The sequence below is a fragment of the Strix aluco genome, chromosome 8, assembly GCF_031877795.1.
Source record: "Strix aluco isolate bStrAlu1 chromosome 8, bStrAlu1.hap1, whole genome shotgun sequence".
Taxonomy (NCBI): Eukaryota; Metazoa; Chordata; class Aves; order Strigiformes; family Strigidae; genus Strix; species Strix aluco.
Genome location: NC_133938.1, coordinates 27687375 through 27713729, shown reverse-complemented (window position 1 = coordinate 27713729; position 26355 = coordinate 27687375). Strand labels below are relative to the sequence as shown.

The 26355-nt window shown below is 53.0% G+C and overlaps 1 protein-coding gene across 5 annotated transcripts in view; it reads left to right on the top strand.

The window, feature by feature from the left end:
* Window positions 1-13075: 13075 nt before the first annotated feature.
* Window positions 13076-26355, top strand: part of NOS1AP (nitric oxide synthase 1 adaptor protein) — a 47739-nt gene continuing 34459 nt past the window's right edge. For 2 of the 5 annotated variants that reach the window (XM_074832797.1, XM_074832795.1), the window contains exons 1-2: window positions 13077-13254; window positions 23373-23444. In XM_074832797.1, coding sequence (XP_074688898.1) covers window positions 13150-13254; window positions 23373-23444 — 177 coding nt within the window. In that variant the 5' untranslated portion in view covers window positions 13077-13149. Of the gene's footprint in view, window positions 13255-15184; window positions 15235-23372; window positions 23445-26355 lie in introns of those variants that run through there. The other 3 variants (XM_074832796.1, XM_074832801.1, XM_074832798.1) reach the window with 3 other exon arrangements.

The following is a 26355-nucleotide window of genomic DNA, read 5'->3' as shown; positions in this document are numbered from 1 at the left end:
ATTTTTTCACTTTTTTTCCATACCTATCATCCTGCAATTGTAAACCGCTTGGGCAGCTGAACTATCGCTTCTCCCCAGTTTCACTGCCCTGATCCCAGGCCCTGAGACTTTAAAGACATACTGAAATCCAGACAAGAAATGGCTCCCACAAATTCTTACGCTAGGGTCATGTTTCTGCAACTTTAAGTCTCCAGGAAGAAGTACATCATAATTCTTCTTCATTCTGGGCTCAGAAGAGTTTTTCTCCCATGTGTTTTGGATCTTTTTTTCTGAACAGAGTAGCCTGACAAGGGCTAAGCACAAAACAAGTGTAGGATAAGGCTCCCCAATCATCGAACCTGCCTTCAAATTGGCCCCTTAAACTCCTCCACTGAGTCATTGCACCCAAGAAGGCTGCAAGCCATCTGGACTCTAGAAATTGGGCACAAAGGGAATAATTGACTTTCAGTGAGGAAAGACAGATTTCCCTTAGACTTCTACCTGATGCTACACCCCTGCGTGTACTGTCACTTCTCACCACATACCTAGCAGGTTGCAAGGTGTAGGGGTTAGTGAAGAGGTGAATGTAATTTGGGCCAGGGAATGAGGCTCCTGGGAACCCGGAGCGGGAGACAGGCTTTTTCTCATTTTTCTAAAAACAACACTTCCATCACAAAAAGCCACTTGGTTTTCTGCAAGTGGCAGAATTGATGCTCTTTGACATTTTTGCTTCCCTTAGGACATTTCTCGTTTACATTCTGTATATTAAAATATATTTTAAATGATTGTTATGTCACAGGGAAATGGCATAGCTATTTTAGTAATTATCTGGTTTATAGATTCATAAGCTTTAGGGCCAGAAGGGAATATTATGATCTGCAGAGCCGCGGCCAGAGAAGCTCGCCCAATGATTCCTCCCTCAAGCCCAGCATTTCTGGCCGAGCGACAATCCATCTTCGCACAGAGAGAAACCCAGTCGTAACTAGAAAGCATCAAGTGCTGGAGAATTTACATCACCTGCGGGCGGCCCGTGCCTATGGGGGATGCTTGGCAGTTCTCCTCCTGAGGCTCCTGAAAGCTTTAGGGGGGCAGCCCATGCTTCACTGTGGCGGCTCCCGGCTCTCTCTCATTAAGACAGAGCTCTGTTTATACAAAAAAAAAAATCCCTCTCTGCTTCAACCATTTCCTTCCAAATGTCTGGAGGAATTGCAGAGGAAGGATGAGCTCAGGCTGGGCTGGAGCACCAGTCCAGCTGGCTGCTGCCATCTGCCGCAGGAGCGCATGTTGGTCAGGGCCGTGCCAGCCCTGGGGAGCCCAGCCAGGTGCACGGCCCCGGTACCCACCACCTCGCCCCCTCCATCGCCTCCCTTCTCCCTATGGGTGCCAGCGTCTGTAGCATCCAGGGCAGCACAACTGGACATCACAGACTCTGCCAGAGTCCCCAAGCCTTTCATTTATTAACCTTTCCTTTCCTATGAGGATAAATTCTGAGAGGTGGGACCTGGGGTCCTTTGCAGAAGCAGCAGGTGCTCTGGCTCCCATGGGGTGAGGACCATTGCTCTGATGCAAGTTGTCCATCCATTATCTCCAGTCCTCTCCTCTGGGGCTTAAAGAGTTTTACAAGTGTAATGGGCAAAGAGAACAATTCATTCCCTGCAGCCCAGGGCTGAACAGGAGCCACCAGATCCGGTGCAGGGACCCTGGCACCCACTGCAAAGCAGCTGCGGGTTGTTGTGGCACCATGAGCTGTTTCACCTGGATGCCACAGTGGGGGACTAGGAATTAAGTGGACTCTAATTTTATTGTCAGGGTTCATTAGGTTAATTAAATACTGTGGATGCACTCTGTTAATCAGCTTTCCAAAGGGAGAGTGGTTTCAGCAGGAGTCAAGGAGCTGCTCAGAAGATGCTTGGCTAATGGTGCTAAATCCAATTTCATGCAACGGCACAATGCCGGGGAGATGATTAATGGGTTTTGTGTCTCCTCATCTGCAGGGGCTGTCCCCAGCTCCCCCCAGAGCCAGAGGGAGCAGGCACTGGGCCAGCCCGCAGGTGGCTTGCTGCTGGCTCACAGTGTGGCAGAGCCCAGCAGAGCTCCTTGCTCCTTGAAACAATCTTGGGATCTGGGCAAGGGAAAGAAGAGGTTTTTCAGGGCTGGTGTCAGCATCCCAATGCCAGGCAGGGCATTCCACCTGAGCACCTCGGCAGCACCAGCCCCCTGTGCCCAACAAGGTTTCAGCCAGTGGGGAGACACTGATTTGGAGCTGTCACAGCAGAGAGCACTCCAGTGCTGCACTGAGGCAGGGCAATGATTTCAGGGACTGATAACAAATTGGCCATACAAATATGTTGCTGGATTCAATGATCTAATGCCATTTGGAAAGGATTTGCATTTTCATATGTCTGAGAGGAAGATCAGAGACACCACCTGCAAAAAAGCTCTCACAGGCTATTCCCTCCTCTCTCCTCGGTACACAAGAAGTGACTTTGAAATATGAAACGGCATAGACTGCAAATTAGTTGAAATAAAAGTACTCGTTATGTGACCCAAAGGTTTTCTTAGTGGGAAAAATTATCACCTGAACAAGTAGGAGGACGTGACTGGTGGTGGCTCAAGGTCTGGGCTCCATGCAGAGCCGTGACATAGGTGTTCCCACACCAGGGGTTTGCCCCAGGCTTCTGAGCAGGAGGGGGGTGATCAGAAATGTGTATTTTTCCACATCGCATGAGAGGGAGGAGAGAAGAGTTGGGTATCGGAGCATGTTCCATCTAGGCATGTTGACTGAAGGGCCACAAAGGAGCTGGTGGAGGGCTGGACTGGGCCAGTGCTGGGTATAGCACCCCTCATAATTTCACAGCAGAAAATAAAGGGCAAGTTTACTGGGATTCAGTGATTTTAGAGTGTGAGAGGAAGAAAATTCATCCTTATTCTCTGACTTTTATGGGGACTTTGTGCTCATCAGATAATTCTGATTTTGATTTTTGATGAGATTATGACTTTGGCTGCTAAAGGTAATGGCACAGATGTGAAATACTTGGGCTTTGCTGGCATTTGAGTCCAGACGGTGCGACAGTCTGATTTTAAAAGTTATCAGGGAAAGACACATTAGGTGAATTAAAATGTAGCTGACAAGCTCATTTTAAGAAGTCAGCATGAGACAGAAACCCCCAGCCAGTGGGGATCGCTGGTGTCTGTGGGGGCCAGGGTTTGACATTTCTGCCAGTAGCATCACTGCCAGCAGCATTTGACGTTTGTCCAGGACGAGCCGAATGGCCACAACAGTGAGCAGAGGGCTGAGCTTTGCAGCCTGTGCCAAATGGGGAGCGCAGGGGTGAAGGCTTTTCGGATGGCTCCCCTTCCCTGGGCTGAGCTAACATAGCTCTCAGTTTCTCCTTGTACAGCCTGTGCTCCCACATCAGCCATCGTGGTGGCCTCATCAGACTCACTCCAGGATGTCACTGTCCTTGTGCCGGGGAGCCCAAGCCAGCCCCAGCTCTGCAGCTGCAAACAGGCATTTTTCCCCCATCATCACATAATCTCGGGATGATGCTATTTTAAAAGCATAAATACGTCTGTGTGCACTTTTCTTACAGACAGTAATTTCAGCATCTGTTCGGGCTGCTGAAGCACCTTGTAGCACTGGAATCGTGTGCTCCAGTATTTGTTAAAGGACAGGATTATTTTCCGTTGATTTCAGGCTAATCACACAAAGAAAAGCAACATCTGCTGAGTGAATGGGCTCCCAAGGAGAATTAACCACTCTCACACAGAAAAGAATGGGAAAGAGTTGAACCAGCAAGATTCTCTTTAGAAAGAAGAACGTTTATTTTTAGACCCTCGAGCGGCCCCATCCATCCCTCCCTCTTTTCTGCCAGTGCCTGTCAGAGGTGGGCAAATACCACTGGCATTGGCTTTTCTCCTTCCTCCCCATCATCCCCATCCCCACATCCTGACCACCCTCATTGACTGAGCCACTCAGGAAAAAATACAATTTCTAGCGTGTCATCCATCTACGGTGCATATGAACTTATTTTCCAGTGAAATGACTGCAACAGAGATTATTTGAATCCATGCCAAGGTTACCCATAAAACACAAGTCAGCTGCACAAAGGTGGAGTGGGGAGCCCCGGTAATAAGATGGAAGCAATATAGGAAACTATCCTAACAAGAGTATGGTAATTAGAATTGGGCTGTTTGTTTCCCGTCACATGAAGAGGCAAGCCATAAATCAGGAAGGCATCTGCCGTGCAGGATCCAAGGGCTCTCAAAGCAGTAGGAAAAAGCCATCCATCACTGTTAGCAGAAGGAGGGTTTGAGTTTAAATTACAGATTCTCAAACTATGCAATTGCAATTGTTTGGAAACAAAGTCCTCTTTAATTTTTCCCTTGGCACTGGGAGGGGGATGAGACGGCTAAAGCAGGGTTCAGCTGACGTCCAATCAGGCCCCAAAAGGGGCAGAAAGGGAAACTTGAGGGGGACTCAAGTATTTTGGTGGTTAGTTGCTGCCCTCCCACTGAACACCTCTTACCCACATTGCCTTCTTTCCTTTGTGGGCATTTTTCCACTTACAGCATGTTTCCAAAATCACCTGGGCCTTGAAACAGAGATAAAGCAAGAAAGGGACAATCTCAAGAGCTTTCTCCCTGCTGAACGCTCTGGCTGGCACATTGCCCTTCCTGATGACCTCTGTGTTTCCACCAGCCTCCTTCAGGGAAGCAGATCCGGGGTGCCTGGGGGATGCAGGGTTGCTGTGGAGCCAGCAGCTTTGCCCAGCTTGTAACAGACTCATTAGTTCATGTTTTTTTATTATTTTACTTTTTAATTTTTAAAGTCTTTGCTATTTCAGAATCTCTGAATTAATTCTCAGTAATGTTAGCATTTCTGCTCACTCAGAATTTAACATTTGGGATTTAAATACCCCTCTGTGAAGGATCCCAGGTGGGTGCTGGTCTCAGCAGGAGCAGCATCACCCCTTTGCTGCAGACCAGTTGCCTGCAGGTGAGTTGTGTCACCACGGCCCCATTTCTGCAGATTTCCAGGCAGGGCCTGATGCTGGTGCTGATGCTGGCATGTTCCCCTGCGTGGGGCTGGGTGAAACCCCAGGCACTCGCTCACAGCCCAGGGCAAACCCCGTGCCCTGCATTTTTGGACCAACGACCCTTCCTTGGGTGCCAGCTTCAGCTGAGGCTGTGTAAACGGCTCCCTCTGGATCCCAACTCCCAGCTCCTCCTGCGAGGCTTTGTCACCCCCCTGTCCCCATTACGCAGCCTGCAGCCACATCCCCATGTCCCCCTGTTGCCCATTTGCTGTCACCCCGCTGGCAAGCCCAGTGCCCCGGTCCCCCAGCGAGCAGGTGCCAGTACAGGGACACCACCCCCTCCAGGGTGGCCTGCCACCTCCCTCTGGTGGCACTGGTGATGCTGAGGACCAGCCACGCTCTGGCCCCAGCAGGCAGTGGCTGGGCGTGGGGGGCTCCGAGCACCCCCCACCTGTCTCCCCAACACCCCACCGAGGAGCTGGCTGGGGCTCAGGGCACACTGCTCCATGCACCTCCTTCCCTCGGTCTGTCCATCTGTCCTGGCAGCACCAAGCAGCCGAGCACACAGGCACCCATCTGAGCTACTTGTCCCTCCTTTCACCAGTGTCCAGCCACAGTGAAATTATGTAAATTCCATAATGACAGCAGCCAGGGCTATTAACTGTGCTGCTTTAATTCTCCCCCAGCATTTGCAGTCACTGGGATTTGGGGGTTGATATGTATTATATTTTCATATGAATACATCTCCAGGCAAGAAAGTTGAGTGGCAAACACAGAAACGTTCATTGCCCAGATATGAGAGGTCCCTTAGGAGAATATATCAGAATCACAGCATTAGCATGTAAAATATGTGGGAGTGAGAGTGAAATATTGCCTTCGCAGGCCATCGCCTATCCACAGGCTGTGGGAAGATGGCTGTGGGAGACAGGCAGAGCTGGGGGAGGTTTGCCAGGTGAGGGTAGGGACCTGCATGTGTCCCTGAGGGTGTACATGAGCGCTGAGGGAGGTGTTTGCTGCGGGCTTTGCCCCGGCGGGGCTGAGCACAGGGGGTGTTTCTGGGAACGCTGCACCCATCGGCAGGCACTGGCCCGCCGGCACAGCTATGGCACAGACACAGCTGTGCTTTGGGCACCAACAGGATTTTCATGTCCCCTTGCACGGGGAAAGGCGTGCACGCTCTCACATTTATCAAGGGTGAGGACCAAACGCTTGCACCTAGCAGGAGAGATGCTCCCCCAATCTGGTGGGCTGGATGGGGGTGGCCCAGCCCTTGCCTCACCACCCTCATAAGTCACCACATGCCAATCCCCAGACAAATGCAGGCTTGTGTCAGAATTAATCATTCTGGTGGTTTACAAGGCAATTAAAGGAAGGGGCCATGTGTCTGATTATACAGCAAATAAGCCTTGGCAAATTACAAACATATCAAAGGTAGTTCCAATTAGCTGCAGTGATTCACAGGGGAGAGCACCCAGGATAACGGCTCCTCCTCAGTTTGGTGTCTTGCACTCAGGAACTGAGCAATAACATGTCTGAAGATCATAAGCTGCGTTCCCAAACAAAGAATGCCAAGTATTGTATTTATTTATCAGCTGCAAGTGAGGGATTGCTACAAGAAGCTTGACAGCTAGTCGGGACAATTAACATATCATTTGAATATGGCTACTTGCTTGTCACACAAATGAAGAAGATGCTCTTCTTCCTTGCTCCTTGGTAAAGAAGCTGAGAAAAGCCATATTCCTTCAGATTCCTTCTTGTCTCTGGTGCATCATAAAAGCTATGGCCAAAATCGTGCCCTCTGGACTGGGATCATAAGGACAAGGCTAGTCTGGAGTCCTGGGTGCCCTGGGCTCTACCTGCAGAGAGGAGAGGTCTTGCTCTGTAAACCCCCTTGCATCCAGACAAAACCAACCTCAAGACCTTTCCTTCTGCAGTGATTCTACCTTGGGAACAGCATCATGACAAACCATGAATGAATTTCAGACTGAGGGCTCGCAGAGCCGGCACCCTGCGACGTTGTACACCTGGAGTGCCTGCTTGCTGCTGCAGCCCTCCCTGCCGCCCCACTGTGGGATCGCCAGCGCAGCTCCCTCTCTCTTCAGGTCCTCGCCCTCTTTCTCTTTGGCATCTGTGCTCGGCAATTCCCATCCCCATTGCTGTGGGCAGCCCAAGTCTTGTGTGGACAGGGGAACCTGCCAGCCACCCAGGAACAGGCCCACTTCTTGGCTTCTTCCACTTTTGCATTACTTTTTTCCCCTCCATGGCCTGGCAGGCAGTATGGGGCAGCTTGTTTCCCTCATTGGGAACACCTGGAGAAGTGGTGGTTTCAGGGGATGTGACTCACCTTGCAGTGAGATGGGTTGGGCAGAGGGTGGTGGGAGTAGGTTGTGCCCAGTCCTTAGCAGCTTACTGCAGATGTTTTCCAGCTGTGTCTAGATACAGCCTAAAGGTTCTGGGAGCTGGGGAAGAAGCTGAGCCTTGGGGTTGTATGTTATGTTTGCTGTGGGGATAGGAAGTGCTACATTGAGGAGGTAAGTACTGATTTTTGTAATGAGCAGCAGTTAATGTGTTTATTGATAAGTTTACTGACAACTGTTACAACTGATCATGCTGAGGGTGGTTAAGGATGTTGTTTATGCAGTGTGTGTTTCTTATAATACCATATAGGTACGTTTATCATTAATGGGCCAGTGAGATTAGAACAAGATGAATATTGTATGGGATGACTTCTGTGTGGCTGGGAAATATTTGGTGGATGTGGGCGTTGCTTCAGCCTGCTGTGGGGGTACTCCTGGTTCTGGGTAGGTCCCACATGTGGAGCCCTGTGGGAGGCTCCCAGGGATAGGCTCCCACTGCCATCAGCTCCCTGTCATGGCAATAGGACCCTAGATGCCCCAAACCTTCCAGGCTCTCATGCCTTACTCGCAGACTGTGGTGAGGCTGGCAGGGAGGAATGTTAATTTTAGCCGGCACCTGCTCTGCTCCAGGGAGTGTATTTATTTCAGAAGCACCATGTGTTTTTCTTTCTGAAATAAAAATATTTCAAGACTTGGGGTTTGTGGAGAGCTTCCAAAAACCTGAGATAATTGCAAATTGAAAGGAAATTGTGGTGCAAAGAATCAAAATGTCTATGAAGACAAAATCTGAGTTTTCAGGTGGTTCCATTAACAGTCCATCTGCACCCCAGCAGATATCAAAGATGTGCCTGTGTTTTTTAAAACAGCTCTGAAATTTTTCCCAGTCACACCTCTAAAATAAATAAATGCATACATAAGTGTGTGCCTGATGAGCGTGAGCTCTGCCAGCTCATCAGAATAAAATGTCAGCAAATGCCAGCAAGTTCCTGACCTTAATTCCAGCAGACTTGCCTTCCTTTCCTTTCTGAATTTTTTTGCTTCCTTCCCAGCCCTTGCTATTTAGATGTTAATCACCAGGTTTTATTAGGCAGAAAAGGCATCTGCTTGCTGTGCTGACCACACCTTGCTTAGTGCTTCTTCCACCTGGGATGGTCTAGGTGACTGGAGGGACAAGGTGACTCCCTGCCCAAGCCCACCATAGACTCACAGGTAGGGAGCTTTGGGGTGCTCTGATGTTGCATAGGTGTGTGCTCTAGTGCACTCCTCAGTTGCAGGACCGTGACCTGAAGAGAATTTGCTGCTACAGGATTTCATGGAGGCCATTAAAGCAATCTGGAGCACCCAACTATGAGCTGGATCCTACCTTTCCTATCTGAATGTCTGCCTAAGGGCCAATTTGCTTTACAATTTATTGCTTAGAGCTGCAAAATCTGCCATCTGCTCACTTCTTCTCTTAGCCAAGCTCTGTGATGTTTCTCATTCCCACCCACATCCAGCACAATAAAAAAAATATTTGCATACCTGGCCAAAAGCCCTTTTATTATTGCCCTCCAGAGGAGGGGCCTCCCGAGCACAAACAGTATGTGGTGTATTTTCTCCAAAACCCCTTTGCTGCACTGTTGCTGTGGAAGCAACACATGCAAGGATGGCTGCGGAGCAATCGGCTGTGGGTCCACTGAATCCCTTGGTGGAGAGCGCTAGCAGCCAGAGGAGGGGGATGCTGGCCTTTTGGGGCTTCGGCGCCGGCCTGCCGTTGCCTTGTTCGCAGAAGGCTGTCCTCCTCTCCCACAGCGGTGCAGCACAAGAGTTGCGGGGAAAGTTGCAGCTTGGCCATGCTGGCACAGACAGTGTTTGAGGTACAAAGCGCTCTGCAAACATTACATTTCCCCACATCTCAGACTAGATAAAGGATTGCAGGTGGTTTCTGTTATAGGCTGTGGATGTTACAGTAACAAATATATCTTTCTGGCGGAAATACTGCAGCATATTCATAGTGGGTGTTTTTAAGGGTGAGACTAGACAACGCATGCTGACACTGGCAGACCAGACTGCCTTTATAAATGATTTGCACAGTATCAGCTCTTTTCTAGTCCTGAAACCTACCAAAGCTTTGTCATGCTTTGAAGACCACTACAGGCAAACTTAAAACACTCCTGACCAACTCTTTCAGGTCCCTTGCTCTTGAGTACGTTTCTCAGTGCAGATCAACGCACAAGCGTGCTGCCAGCCCGGATGACACTCGGCTGTCCCCACCGTGCTCCAGGGCACCCCGGCAGTGCTGCCGGAGCTGGGGGGCTCTGCTGCTGGCCCTCTCTGGAGGTGTCTCTGCAGCGGGCACACGGTGCCATGCTTTTGTGCCTGGCTTTCACATAAGCACAGCAAGAACAGCGTCTTCACAGAGTGAAAAAAGGAAGTCTGGGAATCGCGGGAGCGGTTTTCCTGGGGTGCTGGGGCAGGAGCAAGGGCAGAAGCCCCCGAAAGCCCTGGGCTGCCTCGCAGCGGAGCTGGAGCACGGCCGGAGAAGGCGATCTCCTCTCCGGTCTGGGCTTTCTGTGCTGCATTTCACGGCTTTCCCAGGAGATGGCAGGCCAGGCTCACAAATCCCCCACCGGCGGCTGGCAGCGAGCAGCCGCGACCTGCGCCGGGAGAGGCACCGTGACCCGGGGGGAGCGGGCCCAAGGCCCCGGGGAGGAGGGGCCCGGCCGCCCGCCCCCTCGGGGGCTCTTCAAAACCCTCGTGTCAATGGATGAGCCCTTCAAAATGTCCTTGTGCTGGCCACGTCTCCCTGGCTCTGGTGGGGTCCTCTCCTGCCCAGTGGCACAGGGGCCTTTGTCCCCAGGCCGAGGTGCAGAGGCGGGAGAGCCACCCAGTCCTCGCACTGGGCGGGAAGGGACAGGACTGCAAAAACAGGCAAACCGGTTACACAACTCCAACTGTAATACCAGGGCTTCTAATTATTGATTTTGAAAGGGAGGAAACAGGTTCTGGACTTGCAGGACAAACACAAGTGTGAGAGTTTAATCCTCTCCCTGTTCTTCGGGGATCTCCTGTACCTTCTGGTTGTGGTGGTGGTGGACTGAGCTCCACGTCCTGGGATCAAAAGCCTGGAAATGCTCTTCCAGGAAGAGGTGGTGGTTTGGCAGGCATGGTAAAAGGGCAGGGAGAGTTGGTCACTGATCCGAGAAAAAAGACCAGTTAATTTTTGTAACATAACAGGAAGGTGGAATCATGTGAAATCCCATGAACAGCCTGGAGAGCCTGTGTGACTTCGGGGCACCGCCTGATGCTGTGAGTACCACCCAAATCACACACGCAGATGGGGGTTTGGGATAAGCCAGTTGTAGGAAGAGCTGCTGCCTCCCCTAAACTGCTGTTTCACATGCTGCAGCAGTACTGAGCCGCTGATGTGAGAGGCCCACAAGCTGAGAGTCCAGAAGCAACTGCAGAGGGAGGCTCATTCTTTGGTTCAGCCCCAGTACTTTAAGACAGTCTCCAGGCTGGCTCTAGGCACGGAGCAGTCAGTGAGAACAGCCACTATGACTGTGGAAGAGGCTGGTGGAGCAGGCTATGGACTATCCAGGGTATGCACCACTCATCAGGATCTGAGCAGCCCCAGTGCTACCAGGCAAACCCACTGGGACTGCCTGGGAGGAGCTGGTTTGTTCGCCAGGCTCTAAGGACTTTCCATCAAACACCTATGTCTGTGTCTGGGGGCCCCAAAGGCACCATCCGCTGAAGAGATGTTCATAAGCCCTCCCACACAGGAATTCAGTTCTTCACCAAATCCACAGGGCTTTGCTAGCTGTGGAAAGCCAGCAGTTGGCAAGACTGTATGTCTTTAATCAAATTTAGCACAGGAACAGGGCCCCAGAGAGGCTGTGAGATCTCTGTCCCTGGAGATGCTTGCAGCTCGCCTAGACACAGCCCTGAGCTGCTTGAAGCTTGCCCTGCTTGGAGCAAGTGTTGGACTAGAGACCTCCAGGGCACTTCTCCAGCAGCTGTATCATTCCCAGCACCTGGGACTTCAGTGCTGTCAGCTAAACCTTTGCTAAAGGTAAATGGAAACATTCAGCAAGAAGCCAGAGCATCAAAGACCACAGAGCAGGTCTAAGCTCAAGGCTGTCCCACCACTGGCTTCTGCCTGTCCCAGGCTTAAGTAAGCTCAAGTGCCTCGTGGGTGTTCAGTTCTCTGCAGGGGATCTCTGCTAGTGCAGTCACCAAGCTGCTGCAGCTGCAACGCACAGCACCGACCCACTGCCCCCTTCCAAAACAAGGAGTAAAGGTTTTCAAGAGCCCAGGGCTTGCTGGCATCTTGCCTTCAGTGGGAAATCATCCCTTGACTGACTTGTCCGAGTGCTAACGGCTCTGTCATCCCACCCGAGCCCAGCGCAGGGAAGCCGGCAGCACAGCCCCCATTCCCATACACCTCTCATGGGCATGACTGAGCAGAGGGATTTCTCAGCTCATCGTGTAATTGTCTGTGCCCAGCCCATTATCCGAGCCTCTGGGGATGGTGAAAAGCCCACTCCACTTTGAGGGGAAGCAATAATTTTTCAGATGCAGCTGAAACACTGTGGCTGGTTCTGAACTATGTTGCAAGCTCAAAGGAAGTTTCAACACATTGATTCAGTCTGAAAAATCAACGGCCCTGAGTCTGCTATGTCCAGGGAAGTGTCAACAGCCAGCACTGCTGTTTGCATTGCAGTCATTTAGAAACCTGAGGCACATGAGGGAGATGAGCTCTGGTGTGTAGGACCATGCAAGCAGAGCAAGGCAAGGGCTTTGGGAATTGTGGGTCTCCTCTGGAGCCCTGGGAAAGGCTTGTCCTAGGTGGTGCCTCTGGCATGTGTGAAGGCCAGCGTGAGCTCCTCGGCTGTACTGCAGTGAGATGAGCTTCACAGCTGTAAAGCAGCATCTGTGGGTATTAAGACATAGAGGGTTGGAGCCCTAGCTGAGGGTGTACTCTGTGTGTAAGGGATGAAACAGCCCAAACTTGTGGTCAGAGCTATGTGAGTGGGTCCCTGCACATCTGGAAAGCAACTCTGAGGTACTTTCAGTGGGTGGGGGAGCACATTTACAGCTTTCAGGGCTTTTATAAGGTAGGGCATGGAAGGGTCTGGTCTGGACACAAGGACTGGCCTTTCATTAAGCACAAGATGGACATTTTTCACTGCCAGCTTGCTTGATTTCTACCATGTCTGGTGCTGATAGAAAGATTTGGATACAAGGTTCACTGGCCTGCGGGTTTGTGGCAGCCCAGGCCCTCCAGCCGAGGAGGAGGGATGCCTTTTTGGGGCCCGCTCCCAGCCCAGGGCTCGCCGGGTGTGCCCGGGGAGGCAGCACGGCGCTCCCCCATCGCTCAGCGCACCCCCGGCCCGAGCTGGACCCCCACCACCAAAACCACTTGCCAGGCTTCTTTATTTTCCCCTTTGTTTGTTGGTGGGTTGTTTTTGGGTGGGTTTTTTTTTTTTTTTTTTTTAAACTTTGGCGGGGCTGGGGTGCAGACCCGGCACCGCGCACTAGATGTCAGCGGTACCTTCCCCAGCGCCCCTTTCAGATCTTCATTTTTTAACGCTTCCCTGCCCCTCCCCGTGGGAAGAGGCGGGGGGGGCGTGCGGAGACCCGCGCTTCCAGCCCCCTCCCCTCCCCGCCCTTCCTCCGCGCTCCGCGGCGGCGCGTCCCCGCCCCGGGGCCGGCCGGCGGTGAGGGGCGGAGGTTGCGCGGCGGCGGCGCCGGGCGCGCTGCAGGGGCAGCCCGGCCGCCGCGGGGCCGCCATGCCCGCCAAGTCCAAGTACAACCTGGTGGATGACCGGCACGACCTCCGCATCCCCCTGCACAACGAGGACGCCTTCCAGCACGGTATCTGCTTCGAGGCCAAGGTGGGCAGCGGGCGCGGAGCGGATCCGCGGGGGTCCCCGCCCAGCGCTTGCACCCCCGACCCCCCGGGTTTCCCTGTTTTCCATCTCTCTTTTCGCACGGCCTTGGGTTTTCTCCACTTTCCCTGGGAGCCCTTCCTGGTGGCGTTGCCTGCTCGCCCCCAAACTCGACTGCGAAGAGTTGGGTGAGGCTTCCCACCCATCCCGTGAGGATGTTGAAGCTGGTTGGAGGGGTCAGGCTGGAGCAGGGTCACCCTGTTGCTTCGCCCGAGCATCCCTCCTTGGCTCTGCGTGGTGTTGCTTAGGGATGTTGGCCCGGGAGAGCCAGCCTGCGTCTGCCTGGGAAGGAGCGGAGGGTTTGGGCTTTGCTCTGCGTCTCCAGCGTTGTGGGTAGTGCTGGGGTGATGGGGGGACAGTTGGTGGCTGCAGATGCCTTGTACCCTGGTGCTTCTCTAATGGGATAAACTCATCGTGCAAGCAGACGGAGGAACTGCATGCCATTTGCGGTGCAGTGCAAGAGGTCAAGGCTGCCCGCCCGAAATAAAAGCTTGCTATTTCTCCTTACATGTATAAACCATTCTTGCTTGTGGATTTGGCAGGAAGTGCTCTTTTTGTTTCTTTCTGTTGGGACCTCTCGGTCTCTTACTCCACTTAGACTGTGGCCTCTCACAGTCCGAGTGCTTGCAATCTCTTGGCAGGCTGGGAGAAAGCCGAGCTACCCGTCCGCGTTGCCCAGCCCCGAGCAGGTAACGCTGGCCGGCAGTACGCCAGGAAGTAGCTGGAAATATAAAATCCTGCCCCTTTTGCTGTTCCTGGGGGATACAGTAGTCACGCTGATGAGATACTCAGGTGAGGTTGACTTGGAAAAAACCTGGTGTAAACCAGATTTTGAGTGGCAGGGAGGCAGGTATCTGTCACACACTGTTGTCCTCGGAGCACGCGTGCTGGCAGGGGAAAAAAAATCACAGATTTGACATATAATTGTGTGCAGCGCCCTTGGGGCAAGGCTGTGGCTTGTTGGAGGGTGTCAAACTGTTATTTTCCCACTTTTTTCATGGCTGGGAGGGTTCCTCTGCAGAGGCCACGGCCTGCCCGATGGCAGGCACCATGCTGCAGAGCGTGAAACAGCAGGAGTTGTTTACGGAGCAAACTTAAACCTGCTTTGCAACTGTTTCCTAGGAAAGACTGTTCCAATTCAGCTTTGCAGCCTTTTGCTCCTGGATTATTGGAACCGATTGCTGTTTTACTGGCAGCACCTGCTCACCCCTCACCTGCGGGGAGGCTGTAAAGCATCTCCCCTTCTAAATCCCATCTGCCTCTTCCATGCCAGCCTTGCGTGGCCTGGTGTAGGGGGTGAGGGGTGGGATAGGTCTTCAGTTGCCCCTCGGTCCGCTCATGGCTCATCTCTTTTCCACACTGCTGGTCTGGCTGCATTAATGGGGTGGTGCATATTAGTCTTTGTTAGCTCCTCTTTCTCTTATTTGATATCCTGTGGCATGTGTTAATGCCAAGCACAATCCGTACAAAACCCAGCTTCCGAATTTGTGCATTTCTCCAGCAGTCCCTGATGCCAGATGCAGAATGCAAATGGCTTAGGCAATTACTCCATCCTTTTATTAGATTGCTGGAGATTAATTAAATGCTTACACTCCTTTAGTTCCTTTTATCACCAAGAATCCCGAGCGCTTAAACCCTCACGGCTCTTGTTTCGGCCAGGCACCCAGCGCGAGTCGCAAAAATGAGGAACTCTGATTTAGAGCGGAACTTTAGAGGAAGATTAAAGAAGAAAAATGCTCATGTGGGGCGCCGGGACTTGCGTGCCTGTCTCCTAAAAGCCTCCTGGGATTGCTGATAGCGCGGGCGGCAGGGATCCCAGTGTTACAGCCCTCGGCAGCTGGATCAGTGCTCTTTGCTCTGGCAGCCTGGGATTCCTGACGAGCTTGCTTGGGGCTCACCGCAGGGGAGTAACGCAGGCCTGAGTCGGTATGCACTGATTTATTATTTTTAATTTTTAATTTTATTTTTACACTCAGACTTATGTTGTCGGCTGCTGTCTTTAAATGGCACGTGTAGTGAGTGTAACGCCTGTTTTGGTTCATCAGTAGCTGCTGCTCTGCGTGCTGTTGCCCCTCTTGCCTCTCTCCCAAGGGAGTGCAGGTGTCCCGGGGTGGGTGGCCACGGACAGTCAGGATTTGAGCCCTTTTCAAGCACAGAGCAGTGGACTTGCTCTGAAGCGAGCAGTGCTGTCACAAGTGATACTATCTGGAGGCTTGTGTTGTTCATCCCCACTGAAGCAGCCGTATGCTCTGGCACAGGGACGCCAAGTCTGAGCAAAGTGGCCTCTAAGGATTATGTTAATCCATTTTCTGGAGATAAATCCAATAGCTGTAAAAGCCCACTCCATCTTTTTAGGAATAGTAATACATTTCACACTCTTGGATCTGTTTGCATTGGCCACGTCTCTTGGCACTAAACCCCTCTGTGTCCCGGAGGCGCCTCGGCCTGGCTGCTGGGAATTGGAGGAGCCAGCTCCGAGGGAAGGCAGGGCATTCGTTTTCTTCTGCGTCTTCAGTTTGAATTGTTGAATAAAATCAAAAGCTTTGCCTCTTGTGTTAGCTGAAGCATTCAGATGAAAGAGCTGGGAGCTGCAGCATGATGCAGGAGAGCAGGCAGAAGTTCTCACTTGTGCAGTGTTTTTTTGGTTAAATAAATGGGTATGTAGAGAGGAAAGATACCTCCTGTCCTCCACCACCTCTCCACCCAGCACAGCTCCTCCAGTCTGGGTGAGGAGGAGGGGGATGCAAGCTTGCTCCTTATCTTCCCAAAGCCTTGGTGCTGTGGGACAAAACCCAAGGGCCAGCTTGTGCAACACCAGCAATTCTGCGCATTCAAAAATCATGACTCAGGCTACTCCAACGCCTCCAGAGAGATCAGCATGTAGAGGGAATTAAATGGGGTGGTGGAGTCTGTCATTGAAGTGCCAGACCCCCATCTATTCGAGTGCAGGGGTGCTGGGTTTGCACGGGGAAGCTGTTACTGGCCCCTGTCAACAGCTCTCAGGAGCTCACTGGGCTGGGCTCTTCTCCCACCCTGGAGATGATGTGGTCCAGAGCAAGGTCCCACCTACCAAATACCCATTATTTGGAAACAGCTGTTAATCCTTCAGTCCAGACTAGTTAATCCATTCGCAGTGCCCTAGAGTATGTGGCTCCCAGTGAAGGGGCAGGCGGGTGCAGGGACCCTCTCTGCTGCTCCCCCGTCTGCAGACGAGGGGAGAAGGGGCTGTCCAAGCAAACCTTGGTCCTTGGGCAGAGCCACCGCCTGCAGTCCAGGACTGCCATGGGCTGGGACAAGACATGTGCTGAGACCCAGCTTTCCTGATAGCAGACCTGTTTGCAGATAAATGCAGGACTGGAGGTTTGGGAGGATTGCTGTTCTTCTGGGCAGCAGGTGGGTTTTTTGGGTTTGGGTGGTGTGGTGGGTTTTTTTCTTCCCCTTAAGAGATCTTGGCAACCAGGCATTTTCTCTCATTTGTCAGTACTTTTCTCTGCTTTCGTGCGTGGGAAACTGAAGTTGAACCGAGCATCTGCTGCCGTCTATGTTTGGAGACGGGACATGAAGGAAACTTTAGTCTGATCTAGTACGTGCCTTCCTATGAACCCCTTCAGCTCACCTGCCTGCCACCCTCCCAAGGCTGTGAGCACTGGCAGAGCCTGCTGGTTGCTGCAAATCCTTTATCAGGAAAAGGATTATAGCCTCAGGTGAACACTAAGCAGCGAATGCACGTATGTTTCCACACGTTTTTGTGTACGTAGGGACCATACATAAAGCACTTGAAGTGAGTTGAGTTGCAGGCAGCTCCGATTGGGGTCTTCAGTTCCCCTCCTCTGTTTTGGGCTCTCTTCCCAGTGAGGTTCCCTTTCCCAGAGGGCTGCGAAGCAGAAGACAGGTTGTGTGACACTCTGCACCTCTTTGGCTGGCTGGGAGAGGCTTGGCAGCTTTATCTGGGGGCTGTTTGTACTGGCAGCTCTGGAGTATGGTGTGCTCTGTCAGGGCTGCTCAGCCCCGAGCAAAGCTGCAGTGTGATTTAGCCCGGGATTGCTTGCTCGAGGCTATAAATAACCTTCCTAAGTGCCACAAAAGTTCTCGTCTGAAACAGTGGCATATTTCTGCCATACTTGTTAAGTCAGTTCACAGGCTGCTTAGTGAAGCTCTTAGCAAAAAAAAAAAAGAAAAAAACCCAACTCTGCCGGGATTTGGCAAAGCTGTGCGTGCTCAGACTGTGGGTCCCAGCCGGGCAGCGCGTGGGCTCTGCAGATGCCAGAAGGTCCCAAGGAAGAAGCGGTGGGGGTGGGATGCTCCCAGCCCTGCTTTCTGCCTGCTGAAGTGCTCTGGCCTTGCACATCCCATACAGGAACTCCTGTTAAGGGTTTAAGTGATGTAAGTGCAGGAAGCTCAGCCCCTGCATGGGGGGCAGCTGTGGGCGGCGTGGCTGGGCGAGGTATGGAAGTAGGGACGAGTGGACAGCCCTGTTTCATTGGCATGGAAAAATTTCAGCTTTCCTGCTGACCCGCTTGCTCTGTGTCCTGGTGTCCCTGCTGCAGGGCCACATCCTGCTGTAAAGGTGTCTGCCCTTATGGCAAGCCCCGTTTTGGCTGGTGAGAGGGGAGGGTGGGTACAGTGCACATGGCTGTGGTGGGTGCTGGGTTTTGTCTTGGGACCCCCAGAGCACTGTATTGCTGGTGCTCGAGCTCCTGTGTAGCTCATAGGCATGCAGCGCTTCTAGGATCAGCAGGCAGATAAGCACAAATATCCCTTGGGCATCAGCTTGACCAGTGCTGCCTGGTGTGGGGTGTCTGACACGCTGCGTTAAACTTACCTGGCTCCCAGGGCTGGGTGCACCCTGGTGTCCTCGGGGTGCAGAGCCCCGTTGAGGGAGGACTGGGCAAGTCTGGAGCCCTCCAGCTCAGCAGAGAGCCTGCTGCACCCGCCTGCCAGGCTCAGGCTGGAAAACCAAGGCTTTTTTCCATTGAAGTCAGCTGGCATCCTGACTTTTCCGTCCCTTTTGGCCTCTGAGCCACCACCGCTGTCTGAGTAAACTTCCCCTCTTTCCTTCCAGCAAAGCTGGGTGTTCCTGCGGTGCAGGGCAGAGCTGGGGCCCTGCCAGCCCAGCCCCATGGCTCCCCGGGCAGAGGCTGTGCGGGGGCAACTGGAGAGCAGGAGCATTGGGACAGCAAAAGTCCTGGGAATTGGATTTCTTCTTGCTTTCCCTGATGGTGACAGCCTAGGGAGAAGCCCTTATCAGCCAGGCTGGGTGTTTCCCTGGAAACTGTGGAAATGAGGTTTCAGACCTCAGGGTGCCTGGCTGAGGACTGGTGCCCGAGCACTTTGGCCCTCACTTCGTGGCACAGCTGTGTGTCACCGGGCCAATGTCCCAGTACCTGGTGCAGCCTTATGCCACCCTGGACTCTTCAGAAGTTTTGGGACCTTCACACCCCATATCTGATGCCTCCCACCTGACTGCAGGTACCTCCGGTAACCCCTGTCCAGCCGAGACACAGGACCCCCTGCTCGGATGAAGCTCTCCTGGCCCCAGGGATGGCTCTGTAGCCCACAGTGTGATGCCCCAGCCTGGGGCTGGTGCTAGCGTGTCTCCTCTGCCTGCACTGCCCTGCCTGCCTGCCTGCCTGCCTGCAGCTCCTCGGCAGAAGCAGTGGCTCCTCATCCATGGCAAGCTCTCTGACTCAGGGCGGCTTTTGAAGCTGGAAACCCGGCAGCCAGCCAATCTAGGGTCCCCTGTAAGTTGGGTATGATTCAGCCCTGACCTTTGCACGCAGTATCGGGCTGGCAGAGCAGCAGCATGCCTCCCTCGGGAAGGCGGCAGCTTCTCTCTGGGAAGGCTTTCACTGCCCACCACTGCCCGCCACCCACAAGAGATCTCATCCACACCCCTTGGAAGGTGTCCCCCTGTCAGGGATGTGATCGGCCTTTGGTTTTATGAAAATATCTGCCACCTGTCACAGAAAAAGCACCCTCTCAAGAAAATTCATTTCTGATAGAGCAGAAAACAAGCAATATTAAACAACCTCAAGGAAAAATGAGAAACTGAGTGACTTGTGCAAACGTTGCTTTGGCAAAATTCTCTCCTTTGTTTTCTTGGGTTTTTTACCTCTGGCCAGGGGAGGACTGGTATTTCCCTGAACTGGACAGGTCTTTTGTAAGCCATGGGTGGAAGGCATGGGGCATGGGCTGTGTTTGGAGGCCCCTTCCAGCCATGCCTGGGACAGACAGGGGAGCCTCTTTTTGTGGGAGGGGGACAGCAAGCAAGCTCCCTTTGGGTGCTGAGAAGCCTAATGGGTGATGGCCACGAAGGCTGTGCCATGGCAGGGGGAGGATCTGCCCTTTCGGGGGGCCTGGGAAGGACTGATGGAGGGCCAGATCCCACGCGTGGGGATGAGGAGCAGCGGGGCACACAGGGGACGGAAAGCACCCTGCAAAATAGGTGCTTTGTCCCTGCCTGCCCGTGCCGCCAGCTGACGCAGCGCTGAGCGGCTCTGGCCGTTTGCAATGCAAGGGCTGCCTTTGTGGGGCTGGCAGGGCGCCTCATTACGGGAGGGACCCCCTTGGCTGCCCATTCACTGGCGCTCCGAGCGGGTGGCCTTTCTCTTCCTAATTGGGCTGGGGAGGAGGGGGTTGCCTCGGACTGCCCTCCCCACCGAGCCAGCCGTGCCGCTGGCCTTCAGAGCACAGGGACTGGTGACCCCCTAATCCCACCTGGCTCTTGGGTGCAGGTGGGGGGGCTCCACCTCTGCCCCCCCATCTGCTGGCAGGGTGGTGGGACCACGGATCTGGAGGTGATTATTTGGGAAAGCTGCATCCTGCATATGTGCATATGGTTTCCTCCTCCTCCTCCTTGGTTCCCGGGGGCTTGGGGAGGGTGGGTTCTTTCATGGGTTTATTTTCTTTGTCAGCTCTCTTTCACACAGCTTTATTTTCCTTCCTTTTGTCTCAGGCGCCTTCCTTTCTCCTCCCCCAGCTCAGCCCCGGCCCCGCTGCCTCCCTTTCCCGCAGGGTTGACCTGCTGGCGCGGATGCTGGCCTGAGCCCTGGGAGCTGGGACATCGGCCCCTGTGGGGACCAGGGCCACCACCACGCCTGGCACCTCACTTGGGGCATGTGGATTTCAAAGGAAGGCAAAAGCCTGTGCCTGAGGTCTGGGAACCCCCATGCTTGGAGGTCCCTGGGGTTCCTGTCCTGGGAGGGGGGAGCTGGGTCTCAGTGTTGGGGTGGGATGAGGAGGGGGTCCTGCACCCTGGAGGCTCCAGCTGCTTTGCTGATCCTCATCTCTGCTTTGCCTGCTTTTTTCCCCCACCTCTTCCTGAAATGAAAGTCGGTGCTGTAAGAGGGCTGGAGGAGAGCGGAGCAGGAGCTACCCTTCGTGCGCTTATCGCCTGCAAATCACTAGTACATAGGGGTGCTTTCTGAGGCCATCCCTGCTCCTTGCCTGGAAAATAGTAGTTTCGCTGAAAGGCCGACCTCCAAGTCTACATTTTTGGAGAGATACTCACCACATTGTGAAGGGTTACTCCTCTGCAGTGCAGTTTCCACCTGTGATTTCTGCCCTGAAGGCAAAAATAATCTGGGGAGACTTTGTCCATCTGTTGAGTTTTGTGAAACATGTAAAAAATACCTGCCTCCAGAGCCGGAGAGAGGTGGGTGTTTCGGAGCCGTGAACACAGTAATTGTGTGAAGTGAGCCCACGCTGGGGCTGGAGATGCTGTGGGCTCTGTTGGGGCCATGCTCCCGTGGGATGCGGCGGGATGCGGCAGGATGTTCTGGAGCCTAAGTTTGGGAGCAAAGGCGAATCCTGAATGGTTTGTGACCTGAGCCCTTTGGTTCAGGTATGTGTGAACGTGGGCTGGAGGGGAATCGCTGAATAAAGGGATGTAGATAGGACAGCCTCAAGATATTCCTGCTGCTGGTGCTGTTCCCCAGGAGGGCCATCCAAGGTGGTGCTGCCTGGTCCAAGGTAGTGTCTGGTTTCTGCCATCACTTGCTTACAGCTCCATTACTTGCTGCAGCCCAGCCCTGCCGAGCTCACACATTCAATTATGGGCATGACTTGAGTGTTGCTCCTGGCCGAGGTTGTGGTTGTCAGCCAGGAGGTTGGCATTGCTTGAATGCATGTGGCTGTGGGAGCCAGCGGTGGATGGGGCTGTCTCCTGCCCTGCCAATAGCTGCCACCACTTGCCCTGTCCTTGCACATGGCCGTATTCTGCACTCACCTGGGGAAGGAAAATGCAGGGAGAAGGAAAGCGATTGCCCCTCCAGTGGCAGTGACCTTGTGGTGTTGGGAATAGATGGAAGATAGGCATCCTGTGACTGCACCAGTCTGTCCTTCTCCTCATGTAAGCTAAGAAGCCTCCCTTGCAAGTGAGGGGGAAGCAGTGCTGGGGGTCCCTGACAGAAGAGCAGCATGGGGATGCTTGGTGGGAGAGGTGCTGTGCAGCTGAGATGTTTGCCTGGCGGGGAAAGATTTCTTCCTTACATGTTGCAGGGTGACCATGTGCCCAGGGCTCCAGCTGCCTCAGCCCTTCTCCTCATCTCCTACTTTTTATTGATGGTTTTCAGACTTTATATAAGAAAAGGGAATCGATTGATGTCAAAGATGCCTCTCTTAACATGACCTGAATATCTGACGTGGTGGGAAGGCTTTGTTTAGGGAATGGACTGAAAACTTATCAAGACCTGTGATTTTGTAGTCGGGCATTCAGAGGTTGGGGTCTGGGCAGTTAATGCTGCCTTTGCCAGTGGCGTGCATCGTGGGCTTTAATTCCCGGTTACATAAAGCTGCCCTGCACCGTGGCAGTCTGCTCAGCATGTGACCAACATGCCAGCTGTTTGGTGTTTATTTTTACATCCTCATCCTTTTACATCTACTCTCAGCACTGACTGCCCGGTGCCGGTCGCTGGACGCCTGCCTCTGTCTTCACCCAGGGCAGGAGCCGTGTGGCCAGGGATGGCCTCCCCGAGCGGGTGGGCCTGTTGAGTCTGGGGTGTGGGTGTGGAGGGTTAGTAAGGAGGGCTCTCTGGGATGGCATGCGCATACGAAACCCAGGGGTGATCATGCAGCCCCTGCGCTGTGCCCTTGATAGAGGTGGCAGCAGTGTCCCAGTGGAGAGGAGCCAGGAGTCCCGCAGCAATGCTGAGTGAGAAATAGCCCCCCTCCATGGCCTCTGCCTGTTCGGTGACCCCTAGCACATGTTCAGCCATTTAAGCACCCGTCTCGGCGCTGGTGCTTGCAACCAGTGACCTGGGTTTTCATGGTGTCAGCGAAGGTTGTGGCCGTATTCACATGAACACGTAGCCCTGCCGGGTTTAGTGCCCGCGCTGCGCTGCCGAGGGTTACGTCAGCGCTCGTGTCGAGATGAAGCGTGGGAGCACAGTGGGCTAGTAAATAGACTCAAAATGCTTTTCTTCTAACTACATGTTTTTAGCACTCAGCATTGACTCTTCATCGCTTGTCTGTTTTCTGATCCTTCTTCTGAATCTGCCCTCTTCCATTTTACTTTTAAAAAGGTTTTTGTTCAGCATGTCTCTGCACTGGGTCACAGTGGCGCTGCCTCTGGTCCCCTTTGAATAGCAAAGTGGCTCCTTTATTCTGGAGGCTTGGCCTGGAGGCTCAGCATCACTGCAAAAACAGCCAAAGGTTTGGTAGGGCTGTAATTAAATAGTGAAGGGCCTGTCACAGGACAGGTTGCCCCAGCTATTTTAGGGATATTCCCATATCCAGGACTGTAATAGGTGACTCAGTGCAGCCGAAGGGGTATTGGTTTAGACGTATGTACTTTGATCACGGCATAGGTGAATGAGGCCTGCTGGCCTGATTACCGAAGCTGTTTTATTGTTAGAATAAGGGCTGCCGAATCCTTGAAACGTTGTGGTGAGGGAACAGCTTCATGGTGGGAGGCGTGCAAGGCTTCAGGTGCAGTGGGCAAAATGCCTCCCGTTCCCCAGAAGTGATGCTGGATTCCCTCCAGGGATGCCATCGAAGCCATGGTGGGACTGTGAGGTTTCCAGTGCCGTGGAAACTCGACTGATCTGCTCTTTCTTTCCTTCCAGTACATTGGGAGCCTGGATGTGCCGCGGCCAAACAGCCGGGTGGAGATTGTGACGGCCATGCGGCGGATCAGGGTGAGTGTGGCAAGGATGCTCCTTCCCCTTCTGTGTTGGGGTGGCGGGGGCACCGCTCCTCTGGCTCTGCTCACAGCTTACTCTTGTGTAAGTCCTGTCATTCGGGTTATTCATAACTCTGTATTTTTCACCATCCCTCTCTCCTCTGAGATCTTTGTGTAACCCGGGCATGATGCCTGCCAGCTTCATGTGCTGCACTGTCACGTTTGGAGCATCCCCAGTGCTGGCTGTGCCCCGTGGTAGCCAGGCATCCCCTGGGCTGCGGCTGGGCTCAGCTGCAGCCGGAGTGGCAGCAGGGCTGTCTGTGCTCACGGTGCTGCGTCCTGTGCAGGAGCGTGTGCTGCGGAGGCAGGGATGGGGTGCAAGCTGGGTGCGGGGTGTGGGTCTGCCAGCACCAGACGGAAACTGTCCGCAATTTGGAGGATTTCCTTGTGTGTCAGTCCCGATTCAAAAGTAACAGGAAACTACTTGTGGAAGAGGTACGTTTGTGTTTTACTGCTTGCGTAAGCGCTTCAGCTGCATGAAAATTTGGGCGCTGCCTGAATATGCCAGCAGCTTGGTGCCCGGTAAATGGCAATGTGCAAATTAAGGTGCTGAGTAATGAGCTCTGGGGCTGGCCGGCAGAGAGCTTGTTTAACAGCAAGTAGGTCAGGGGATGTCAGCTGGTGATGAAGTCATCTGGCTTCCCAAAATACTTATAGTGAGGATACAGGGCGCTCTCACCATATAATGCTTGGCCAACAGCCAGGAGAGGAGCTTTTCCTCTGCTCCACGGCCTCTCGCCTGCACAACTGGAAGGTGTTCAAGGGTGGGCTGGGAGGTGAGCACACCATGCACCCAGCGAGCTCGCTGCTCCCTGGCTTAAAACAGCAGGAGCTTGACTGCTCTCTGATGCACAAGACAGCCCTTTGGGCGGTGGTTGGACCTTGGTCTGATGTACATGGTGGTGTGGCCACAGGCTTGGTCTGCTCTGTGGGTTGCAGCAAGGGGTCTGCCCTATCTACCAGGGATGGCTCTTTCCTGGGAATAACACTTTCAACTGGAAGGAGCTGTGGACACTTGCAGGGATGTTGAGTAATGGATGAGCTGTCTTTCTCTCAGCCTTGTGGGATCCTGTAAGCACCTGCTCGTGTGGCTGGGCAGCCCAACCAGGGCTTGGCTGTCACCCTGCTTCTCTCTCAACCCTTCCTGTGGACTCTTGCTGTAATCTCATTTTCTCTTTTCTCACCACCAGAGGAGGAGAGGAGTATCATAGCCCAAGGACACAGATTGCAAGGCTCTTCTGTTTCAAACTTTCAGCACATAAATAATTTGTGGGCTTTTCTCAGCAGTTTTCCTACCTGCTGCCCTGTCCTCTTGGTGGTGGTTAATGTTGTGGCTGGTGCACAAGCTGGGAAGTCCTTTATGGTATTAGGTTTGCTCACCTTGGTTCCAAGCGAGGTTTGGGACAGAACAACTGTTACACCATCAAGAGCTCTTATAAACAGCTGTTTCCTCCACTGCCTTTCAAGATAAGGCTTTTGAAAGAATGCAGCTCCAGCCCCAAAATCACATAACTCTGCATCAGTATAGGAGGATTGGCACAACTTTGAGGGCTTAAACAAATCCTAAGAAAAAAACCCACCAAAAAATCCTTGTTGACCAATATAAATAGACTGAAACATAGCCTAGAAAATTCATGGATAAAAGTCTGAATGGTAGGGAAAGGACACAAAGTAGGGTAAAATAATGATTTCTCATGGTGAATGATGTGCTTGAAACGTGTACTCAGGCTTCCTTGATCTAGTGTAAGACAGGAGAGATGCAAGTCATTGGAAGGCCATGATTTTGCAGATCAGATCTGCCAGAGAGACTTCTAATGTCTGTTTATTTGTTGTGGGGTGCTGTTTGCGAAGAGGATGCGAGGGTGGTTTGTTTGACGGGAGTTTACGCATATAGCCCTTCCCTGGTTTCCCATGGTTTGCACTGGCCTTGCACCCAGCAGCAAGACGTTACCGCAGTGTTGCAAGGGCATTTGCTGGCTGGGCGCCGAAGGCTGGTTTGAATTTGGCTGGAGGTCAAGGAATGCGTGTCCTTCTTAAAGCAGAAGGGTAGTTGTATTCTTTAAAGAATAAAGTAATCCCAAAATATTGGCATGGGGAAACCAGAGGAAGAAAAAGCTTATTTAGGCGCAGAAAGCAAGTGATGGGAGATTTTCAAGTGCAAGCTGCAGTGGTTCTGTGTGGTGTGTGAAGCAGCTGCTGACCCTGAGGTTTGTATGGTGTTTAATGCAGTCCCTGGTTTAGGGGGAAAGCGCTGTGTCCCTGTCTGTTCTGAGTTAATTGCTGCTGGTAAAGGAGAGGGACCTTCGCCACCCCCACCACCACCACTGCAACTCCCCTTTCTCAGTGCTGCCTTCACCCTGGCTGCTCACTGGGCTTTGCTCTATTTACTAAGTGTCAAAATAAAAGATCCTACAAAGAAGTGAGGAAGCACCTTGCCCGACAGTGGGGGTGCTGAGGGAGCGAGCACGCTGGAAGCCCCCTGTAATTGCCTACACTGGGCTGGGAGCAGGGGGGGACGAGGCCATGAGCAGCAGCAGTTTCTGCAGTGCTGCCTCCCCTCTCCTCCCTGGCAGTCGGGACTCAGAGGGCGAGCGCCGTGGGCCTGGCTGATCCCGGCTTCCTGTTTAGATAGAGACCTGACCCTTTGGGGGCAAAGAGGAGGACACGGCATAGCCAGCATTGCTGAGATTCCTGCTTTGGCTGGGCTCTGCTGCCGTGGTGCCACTCTCCAGAGAGCAAAGCAGAGCAACAGCCGTGGGCAGAATGGCTTCGCCAGAGCAAGATGTATATATTAAGCCCAAATCTGGTCCCTTTTGTGGATCTGGGTTGAGAGGGACTTTATGCAGGGAGTTGGTGTTGCAGGACAG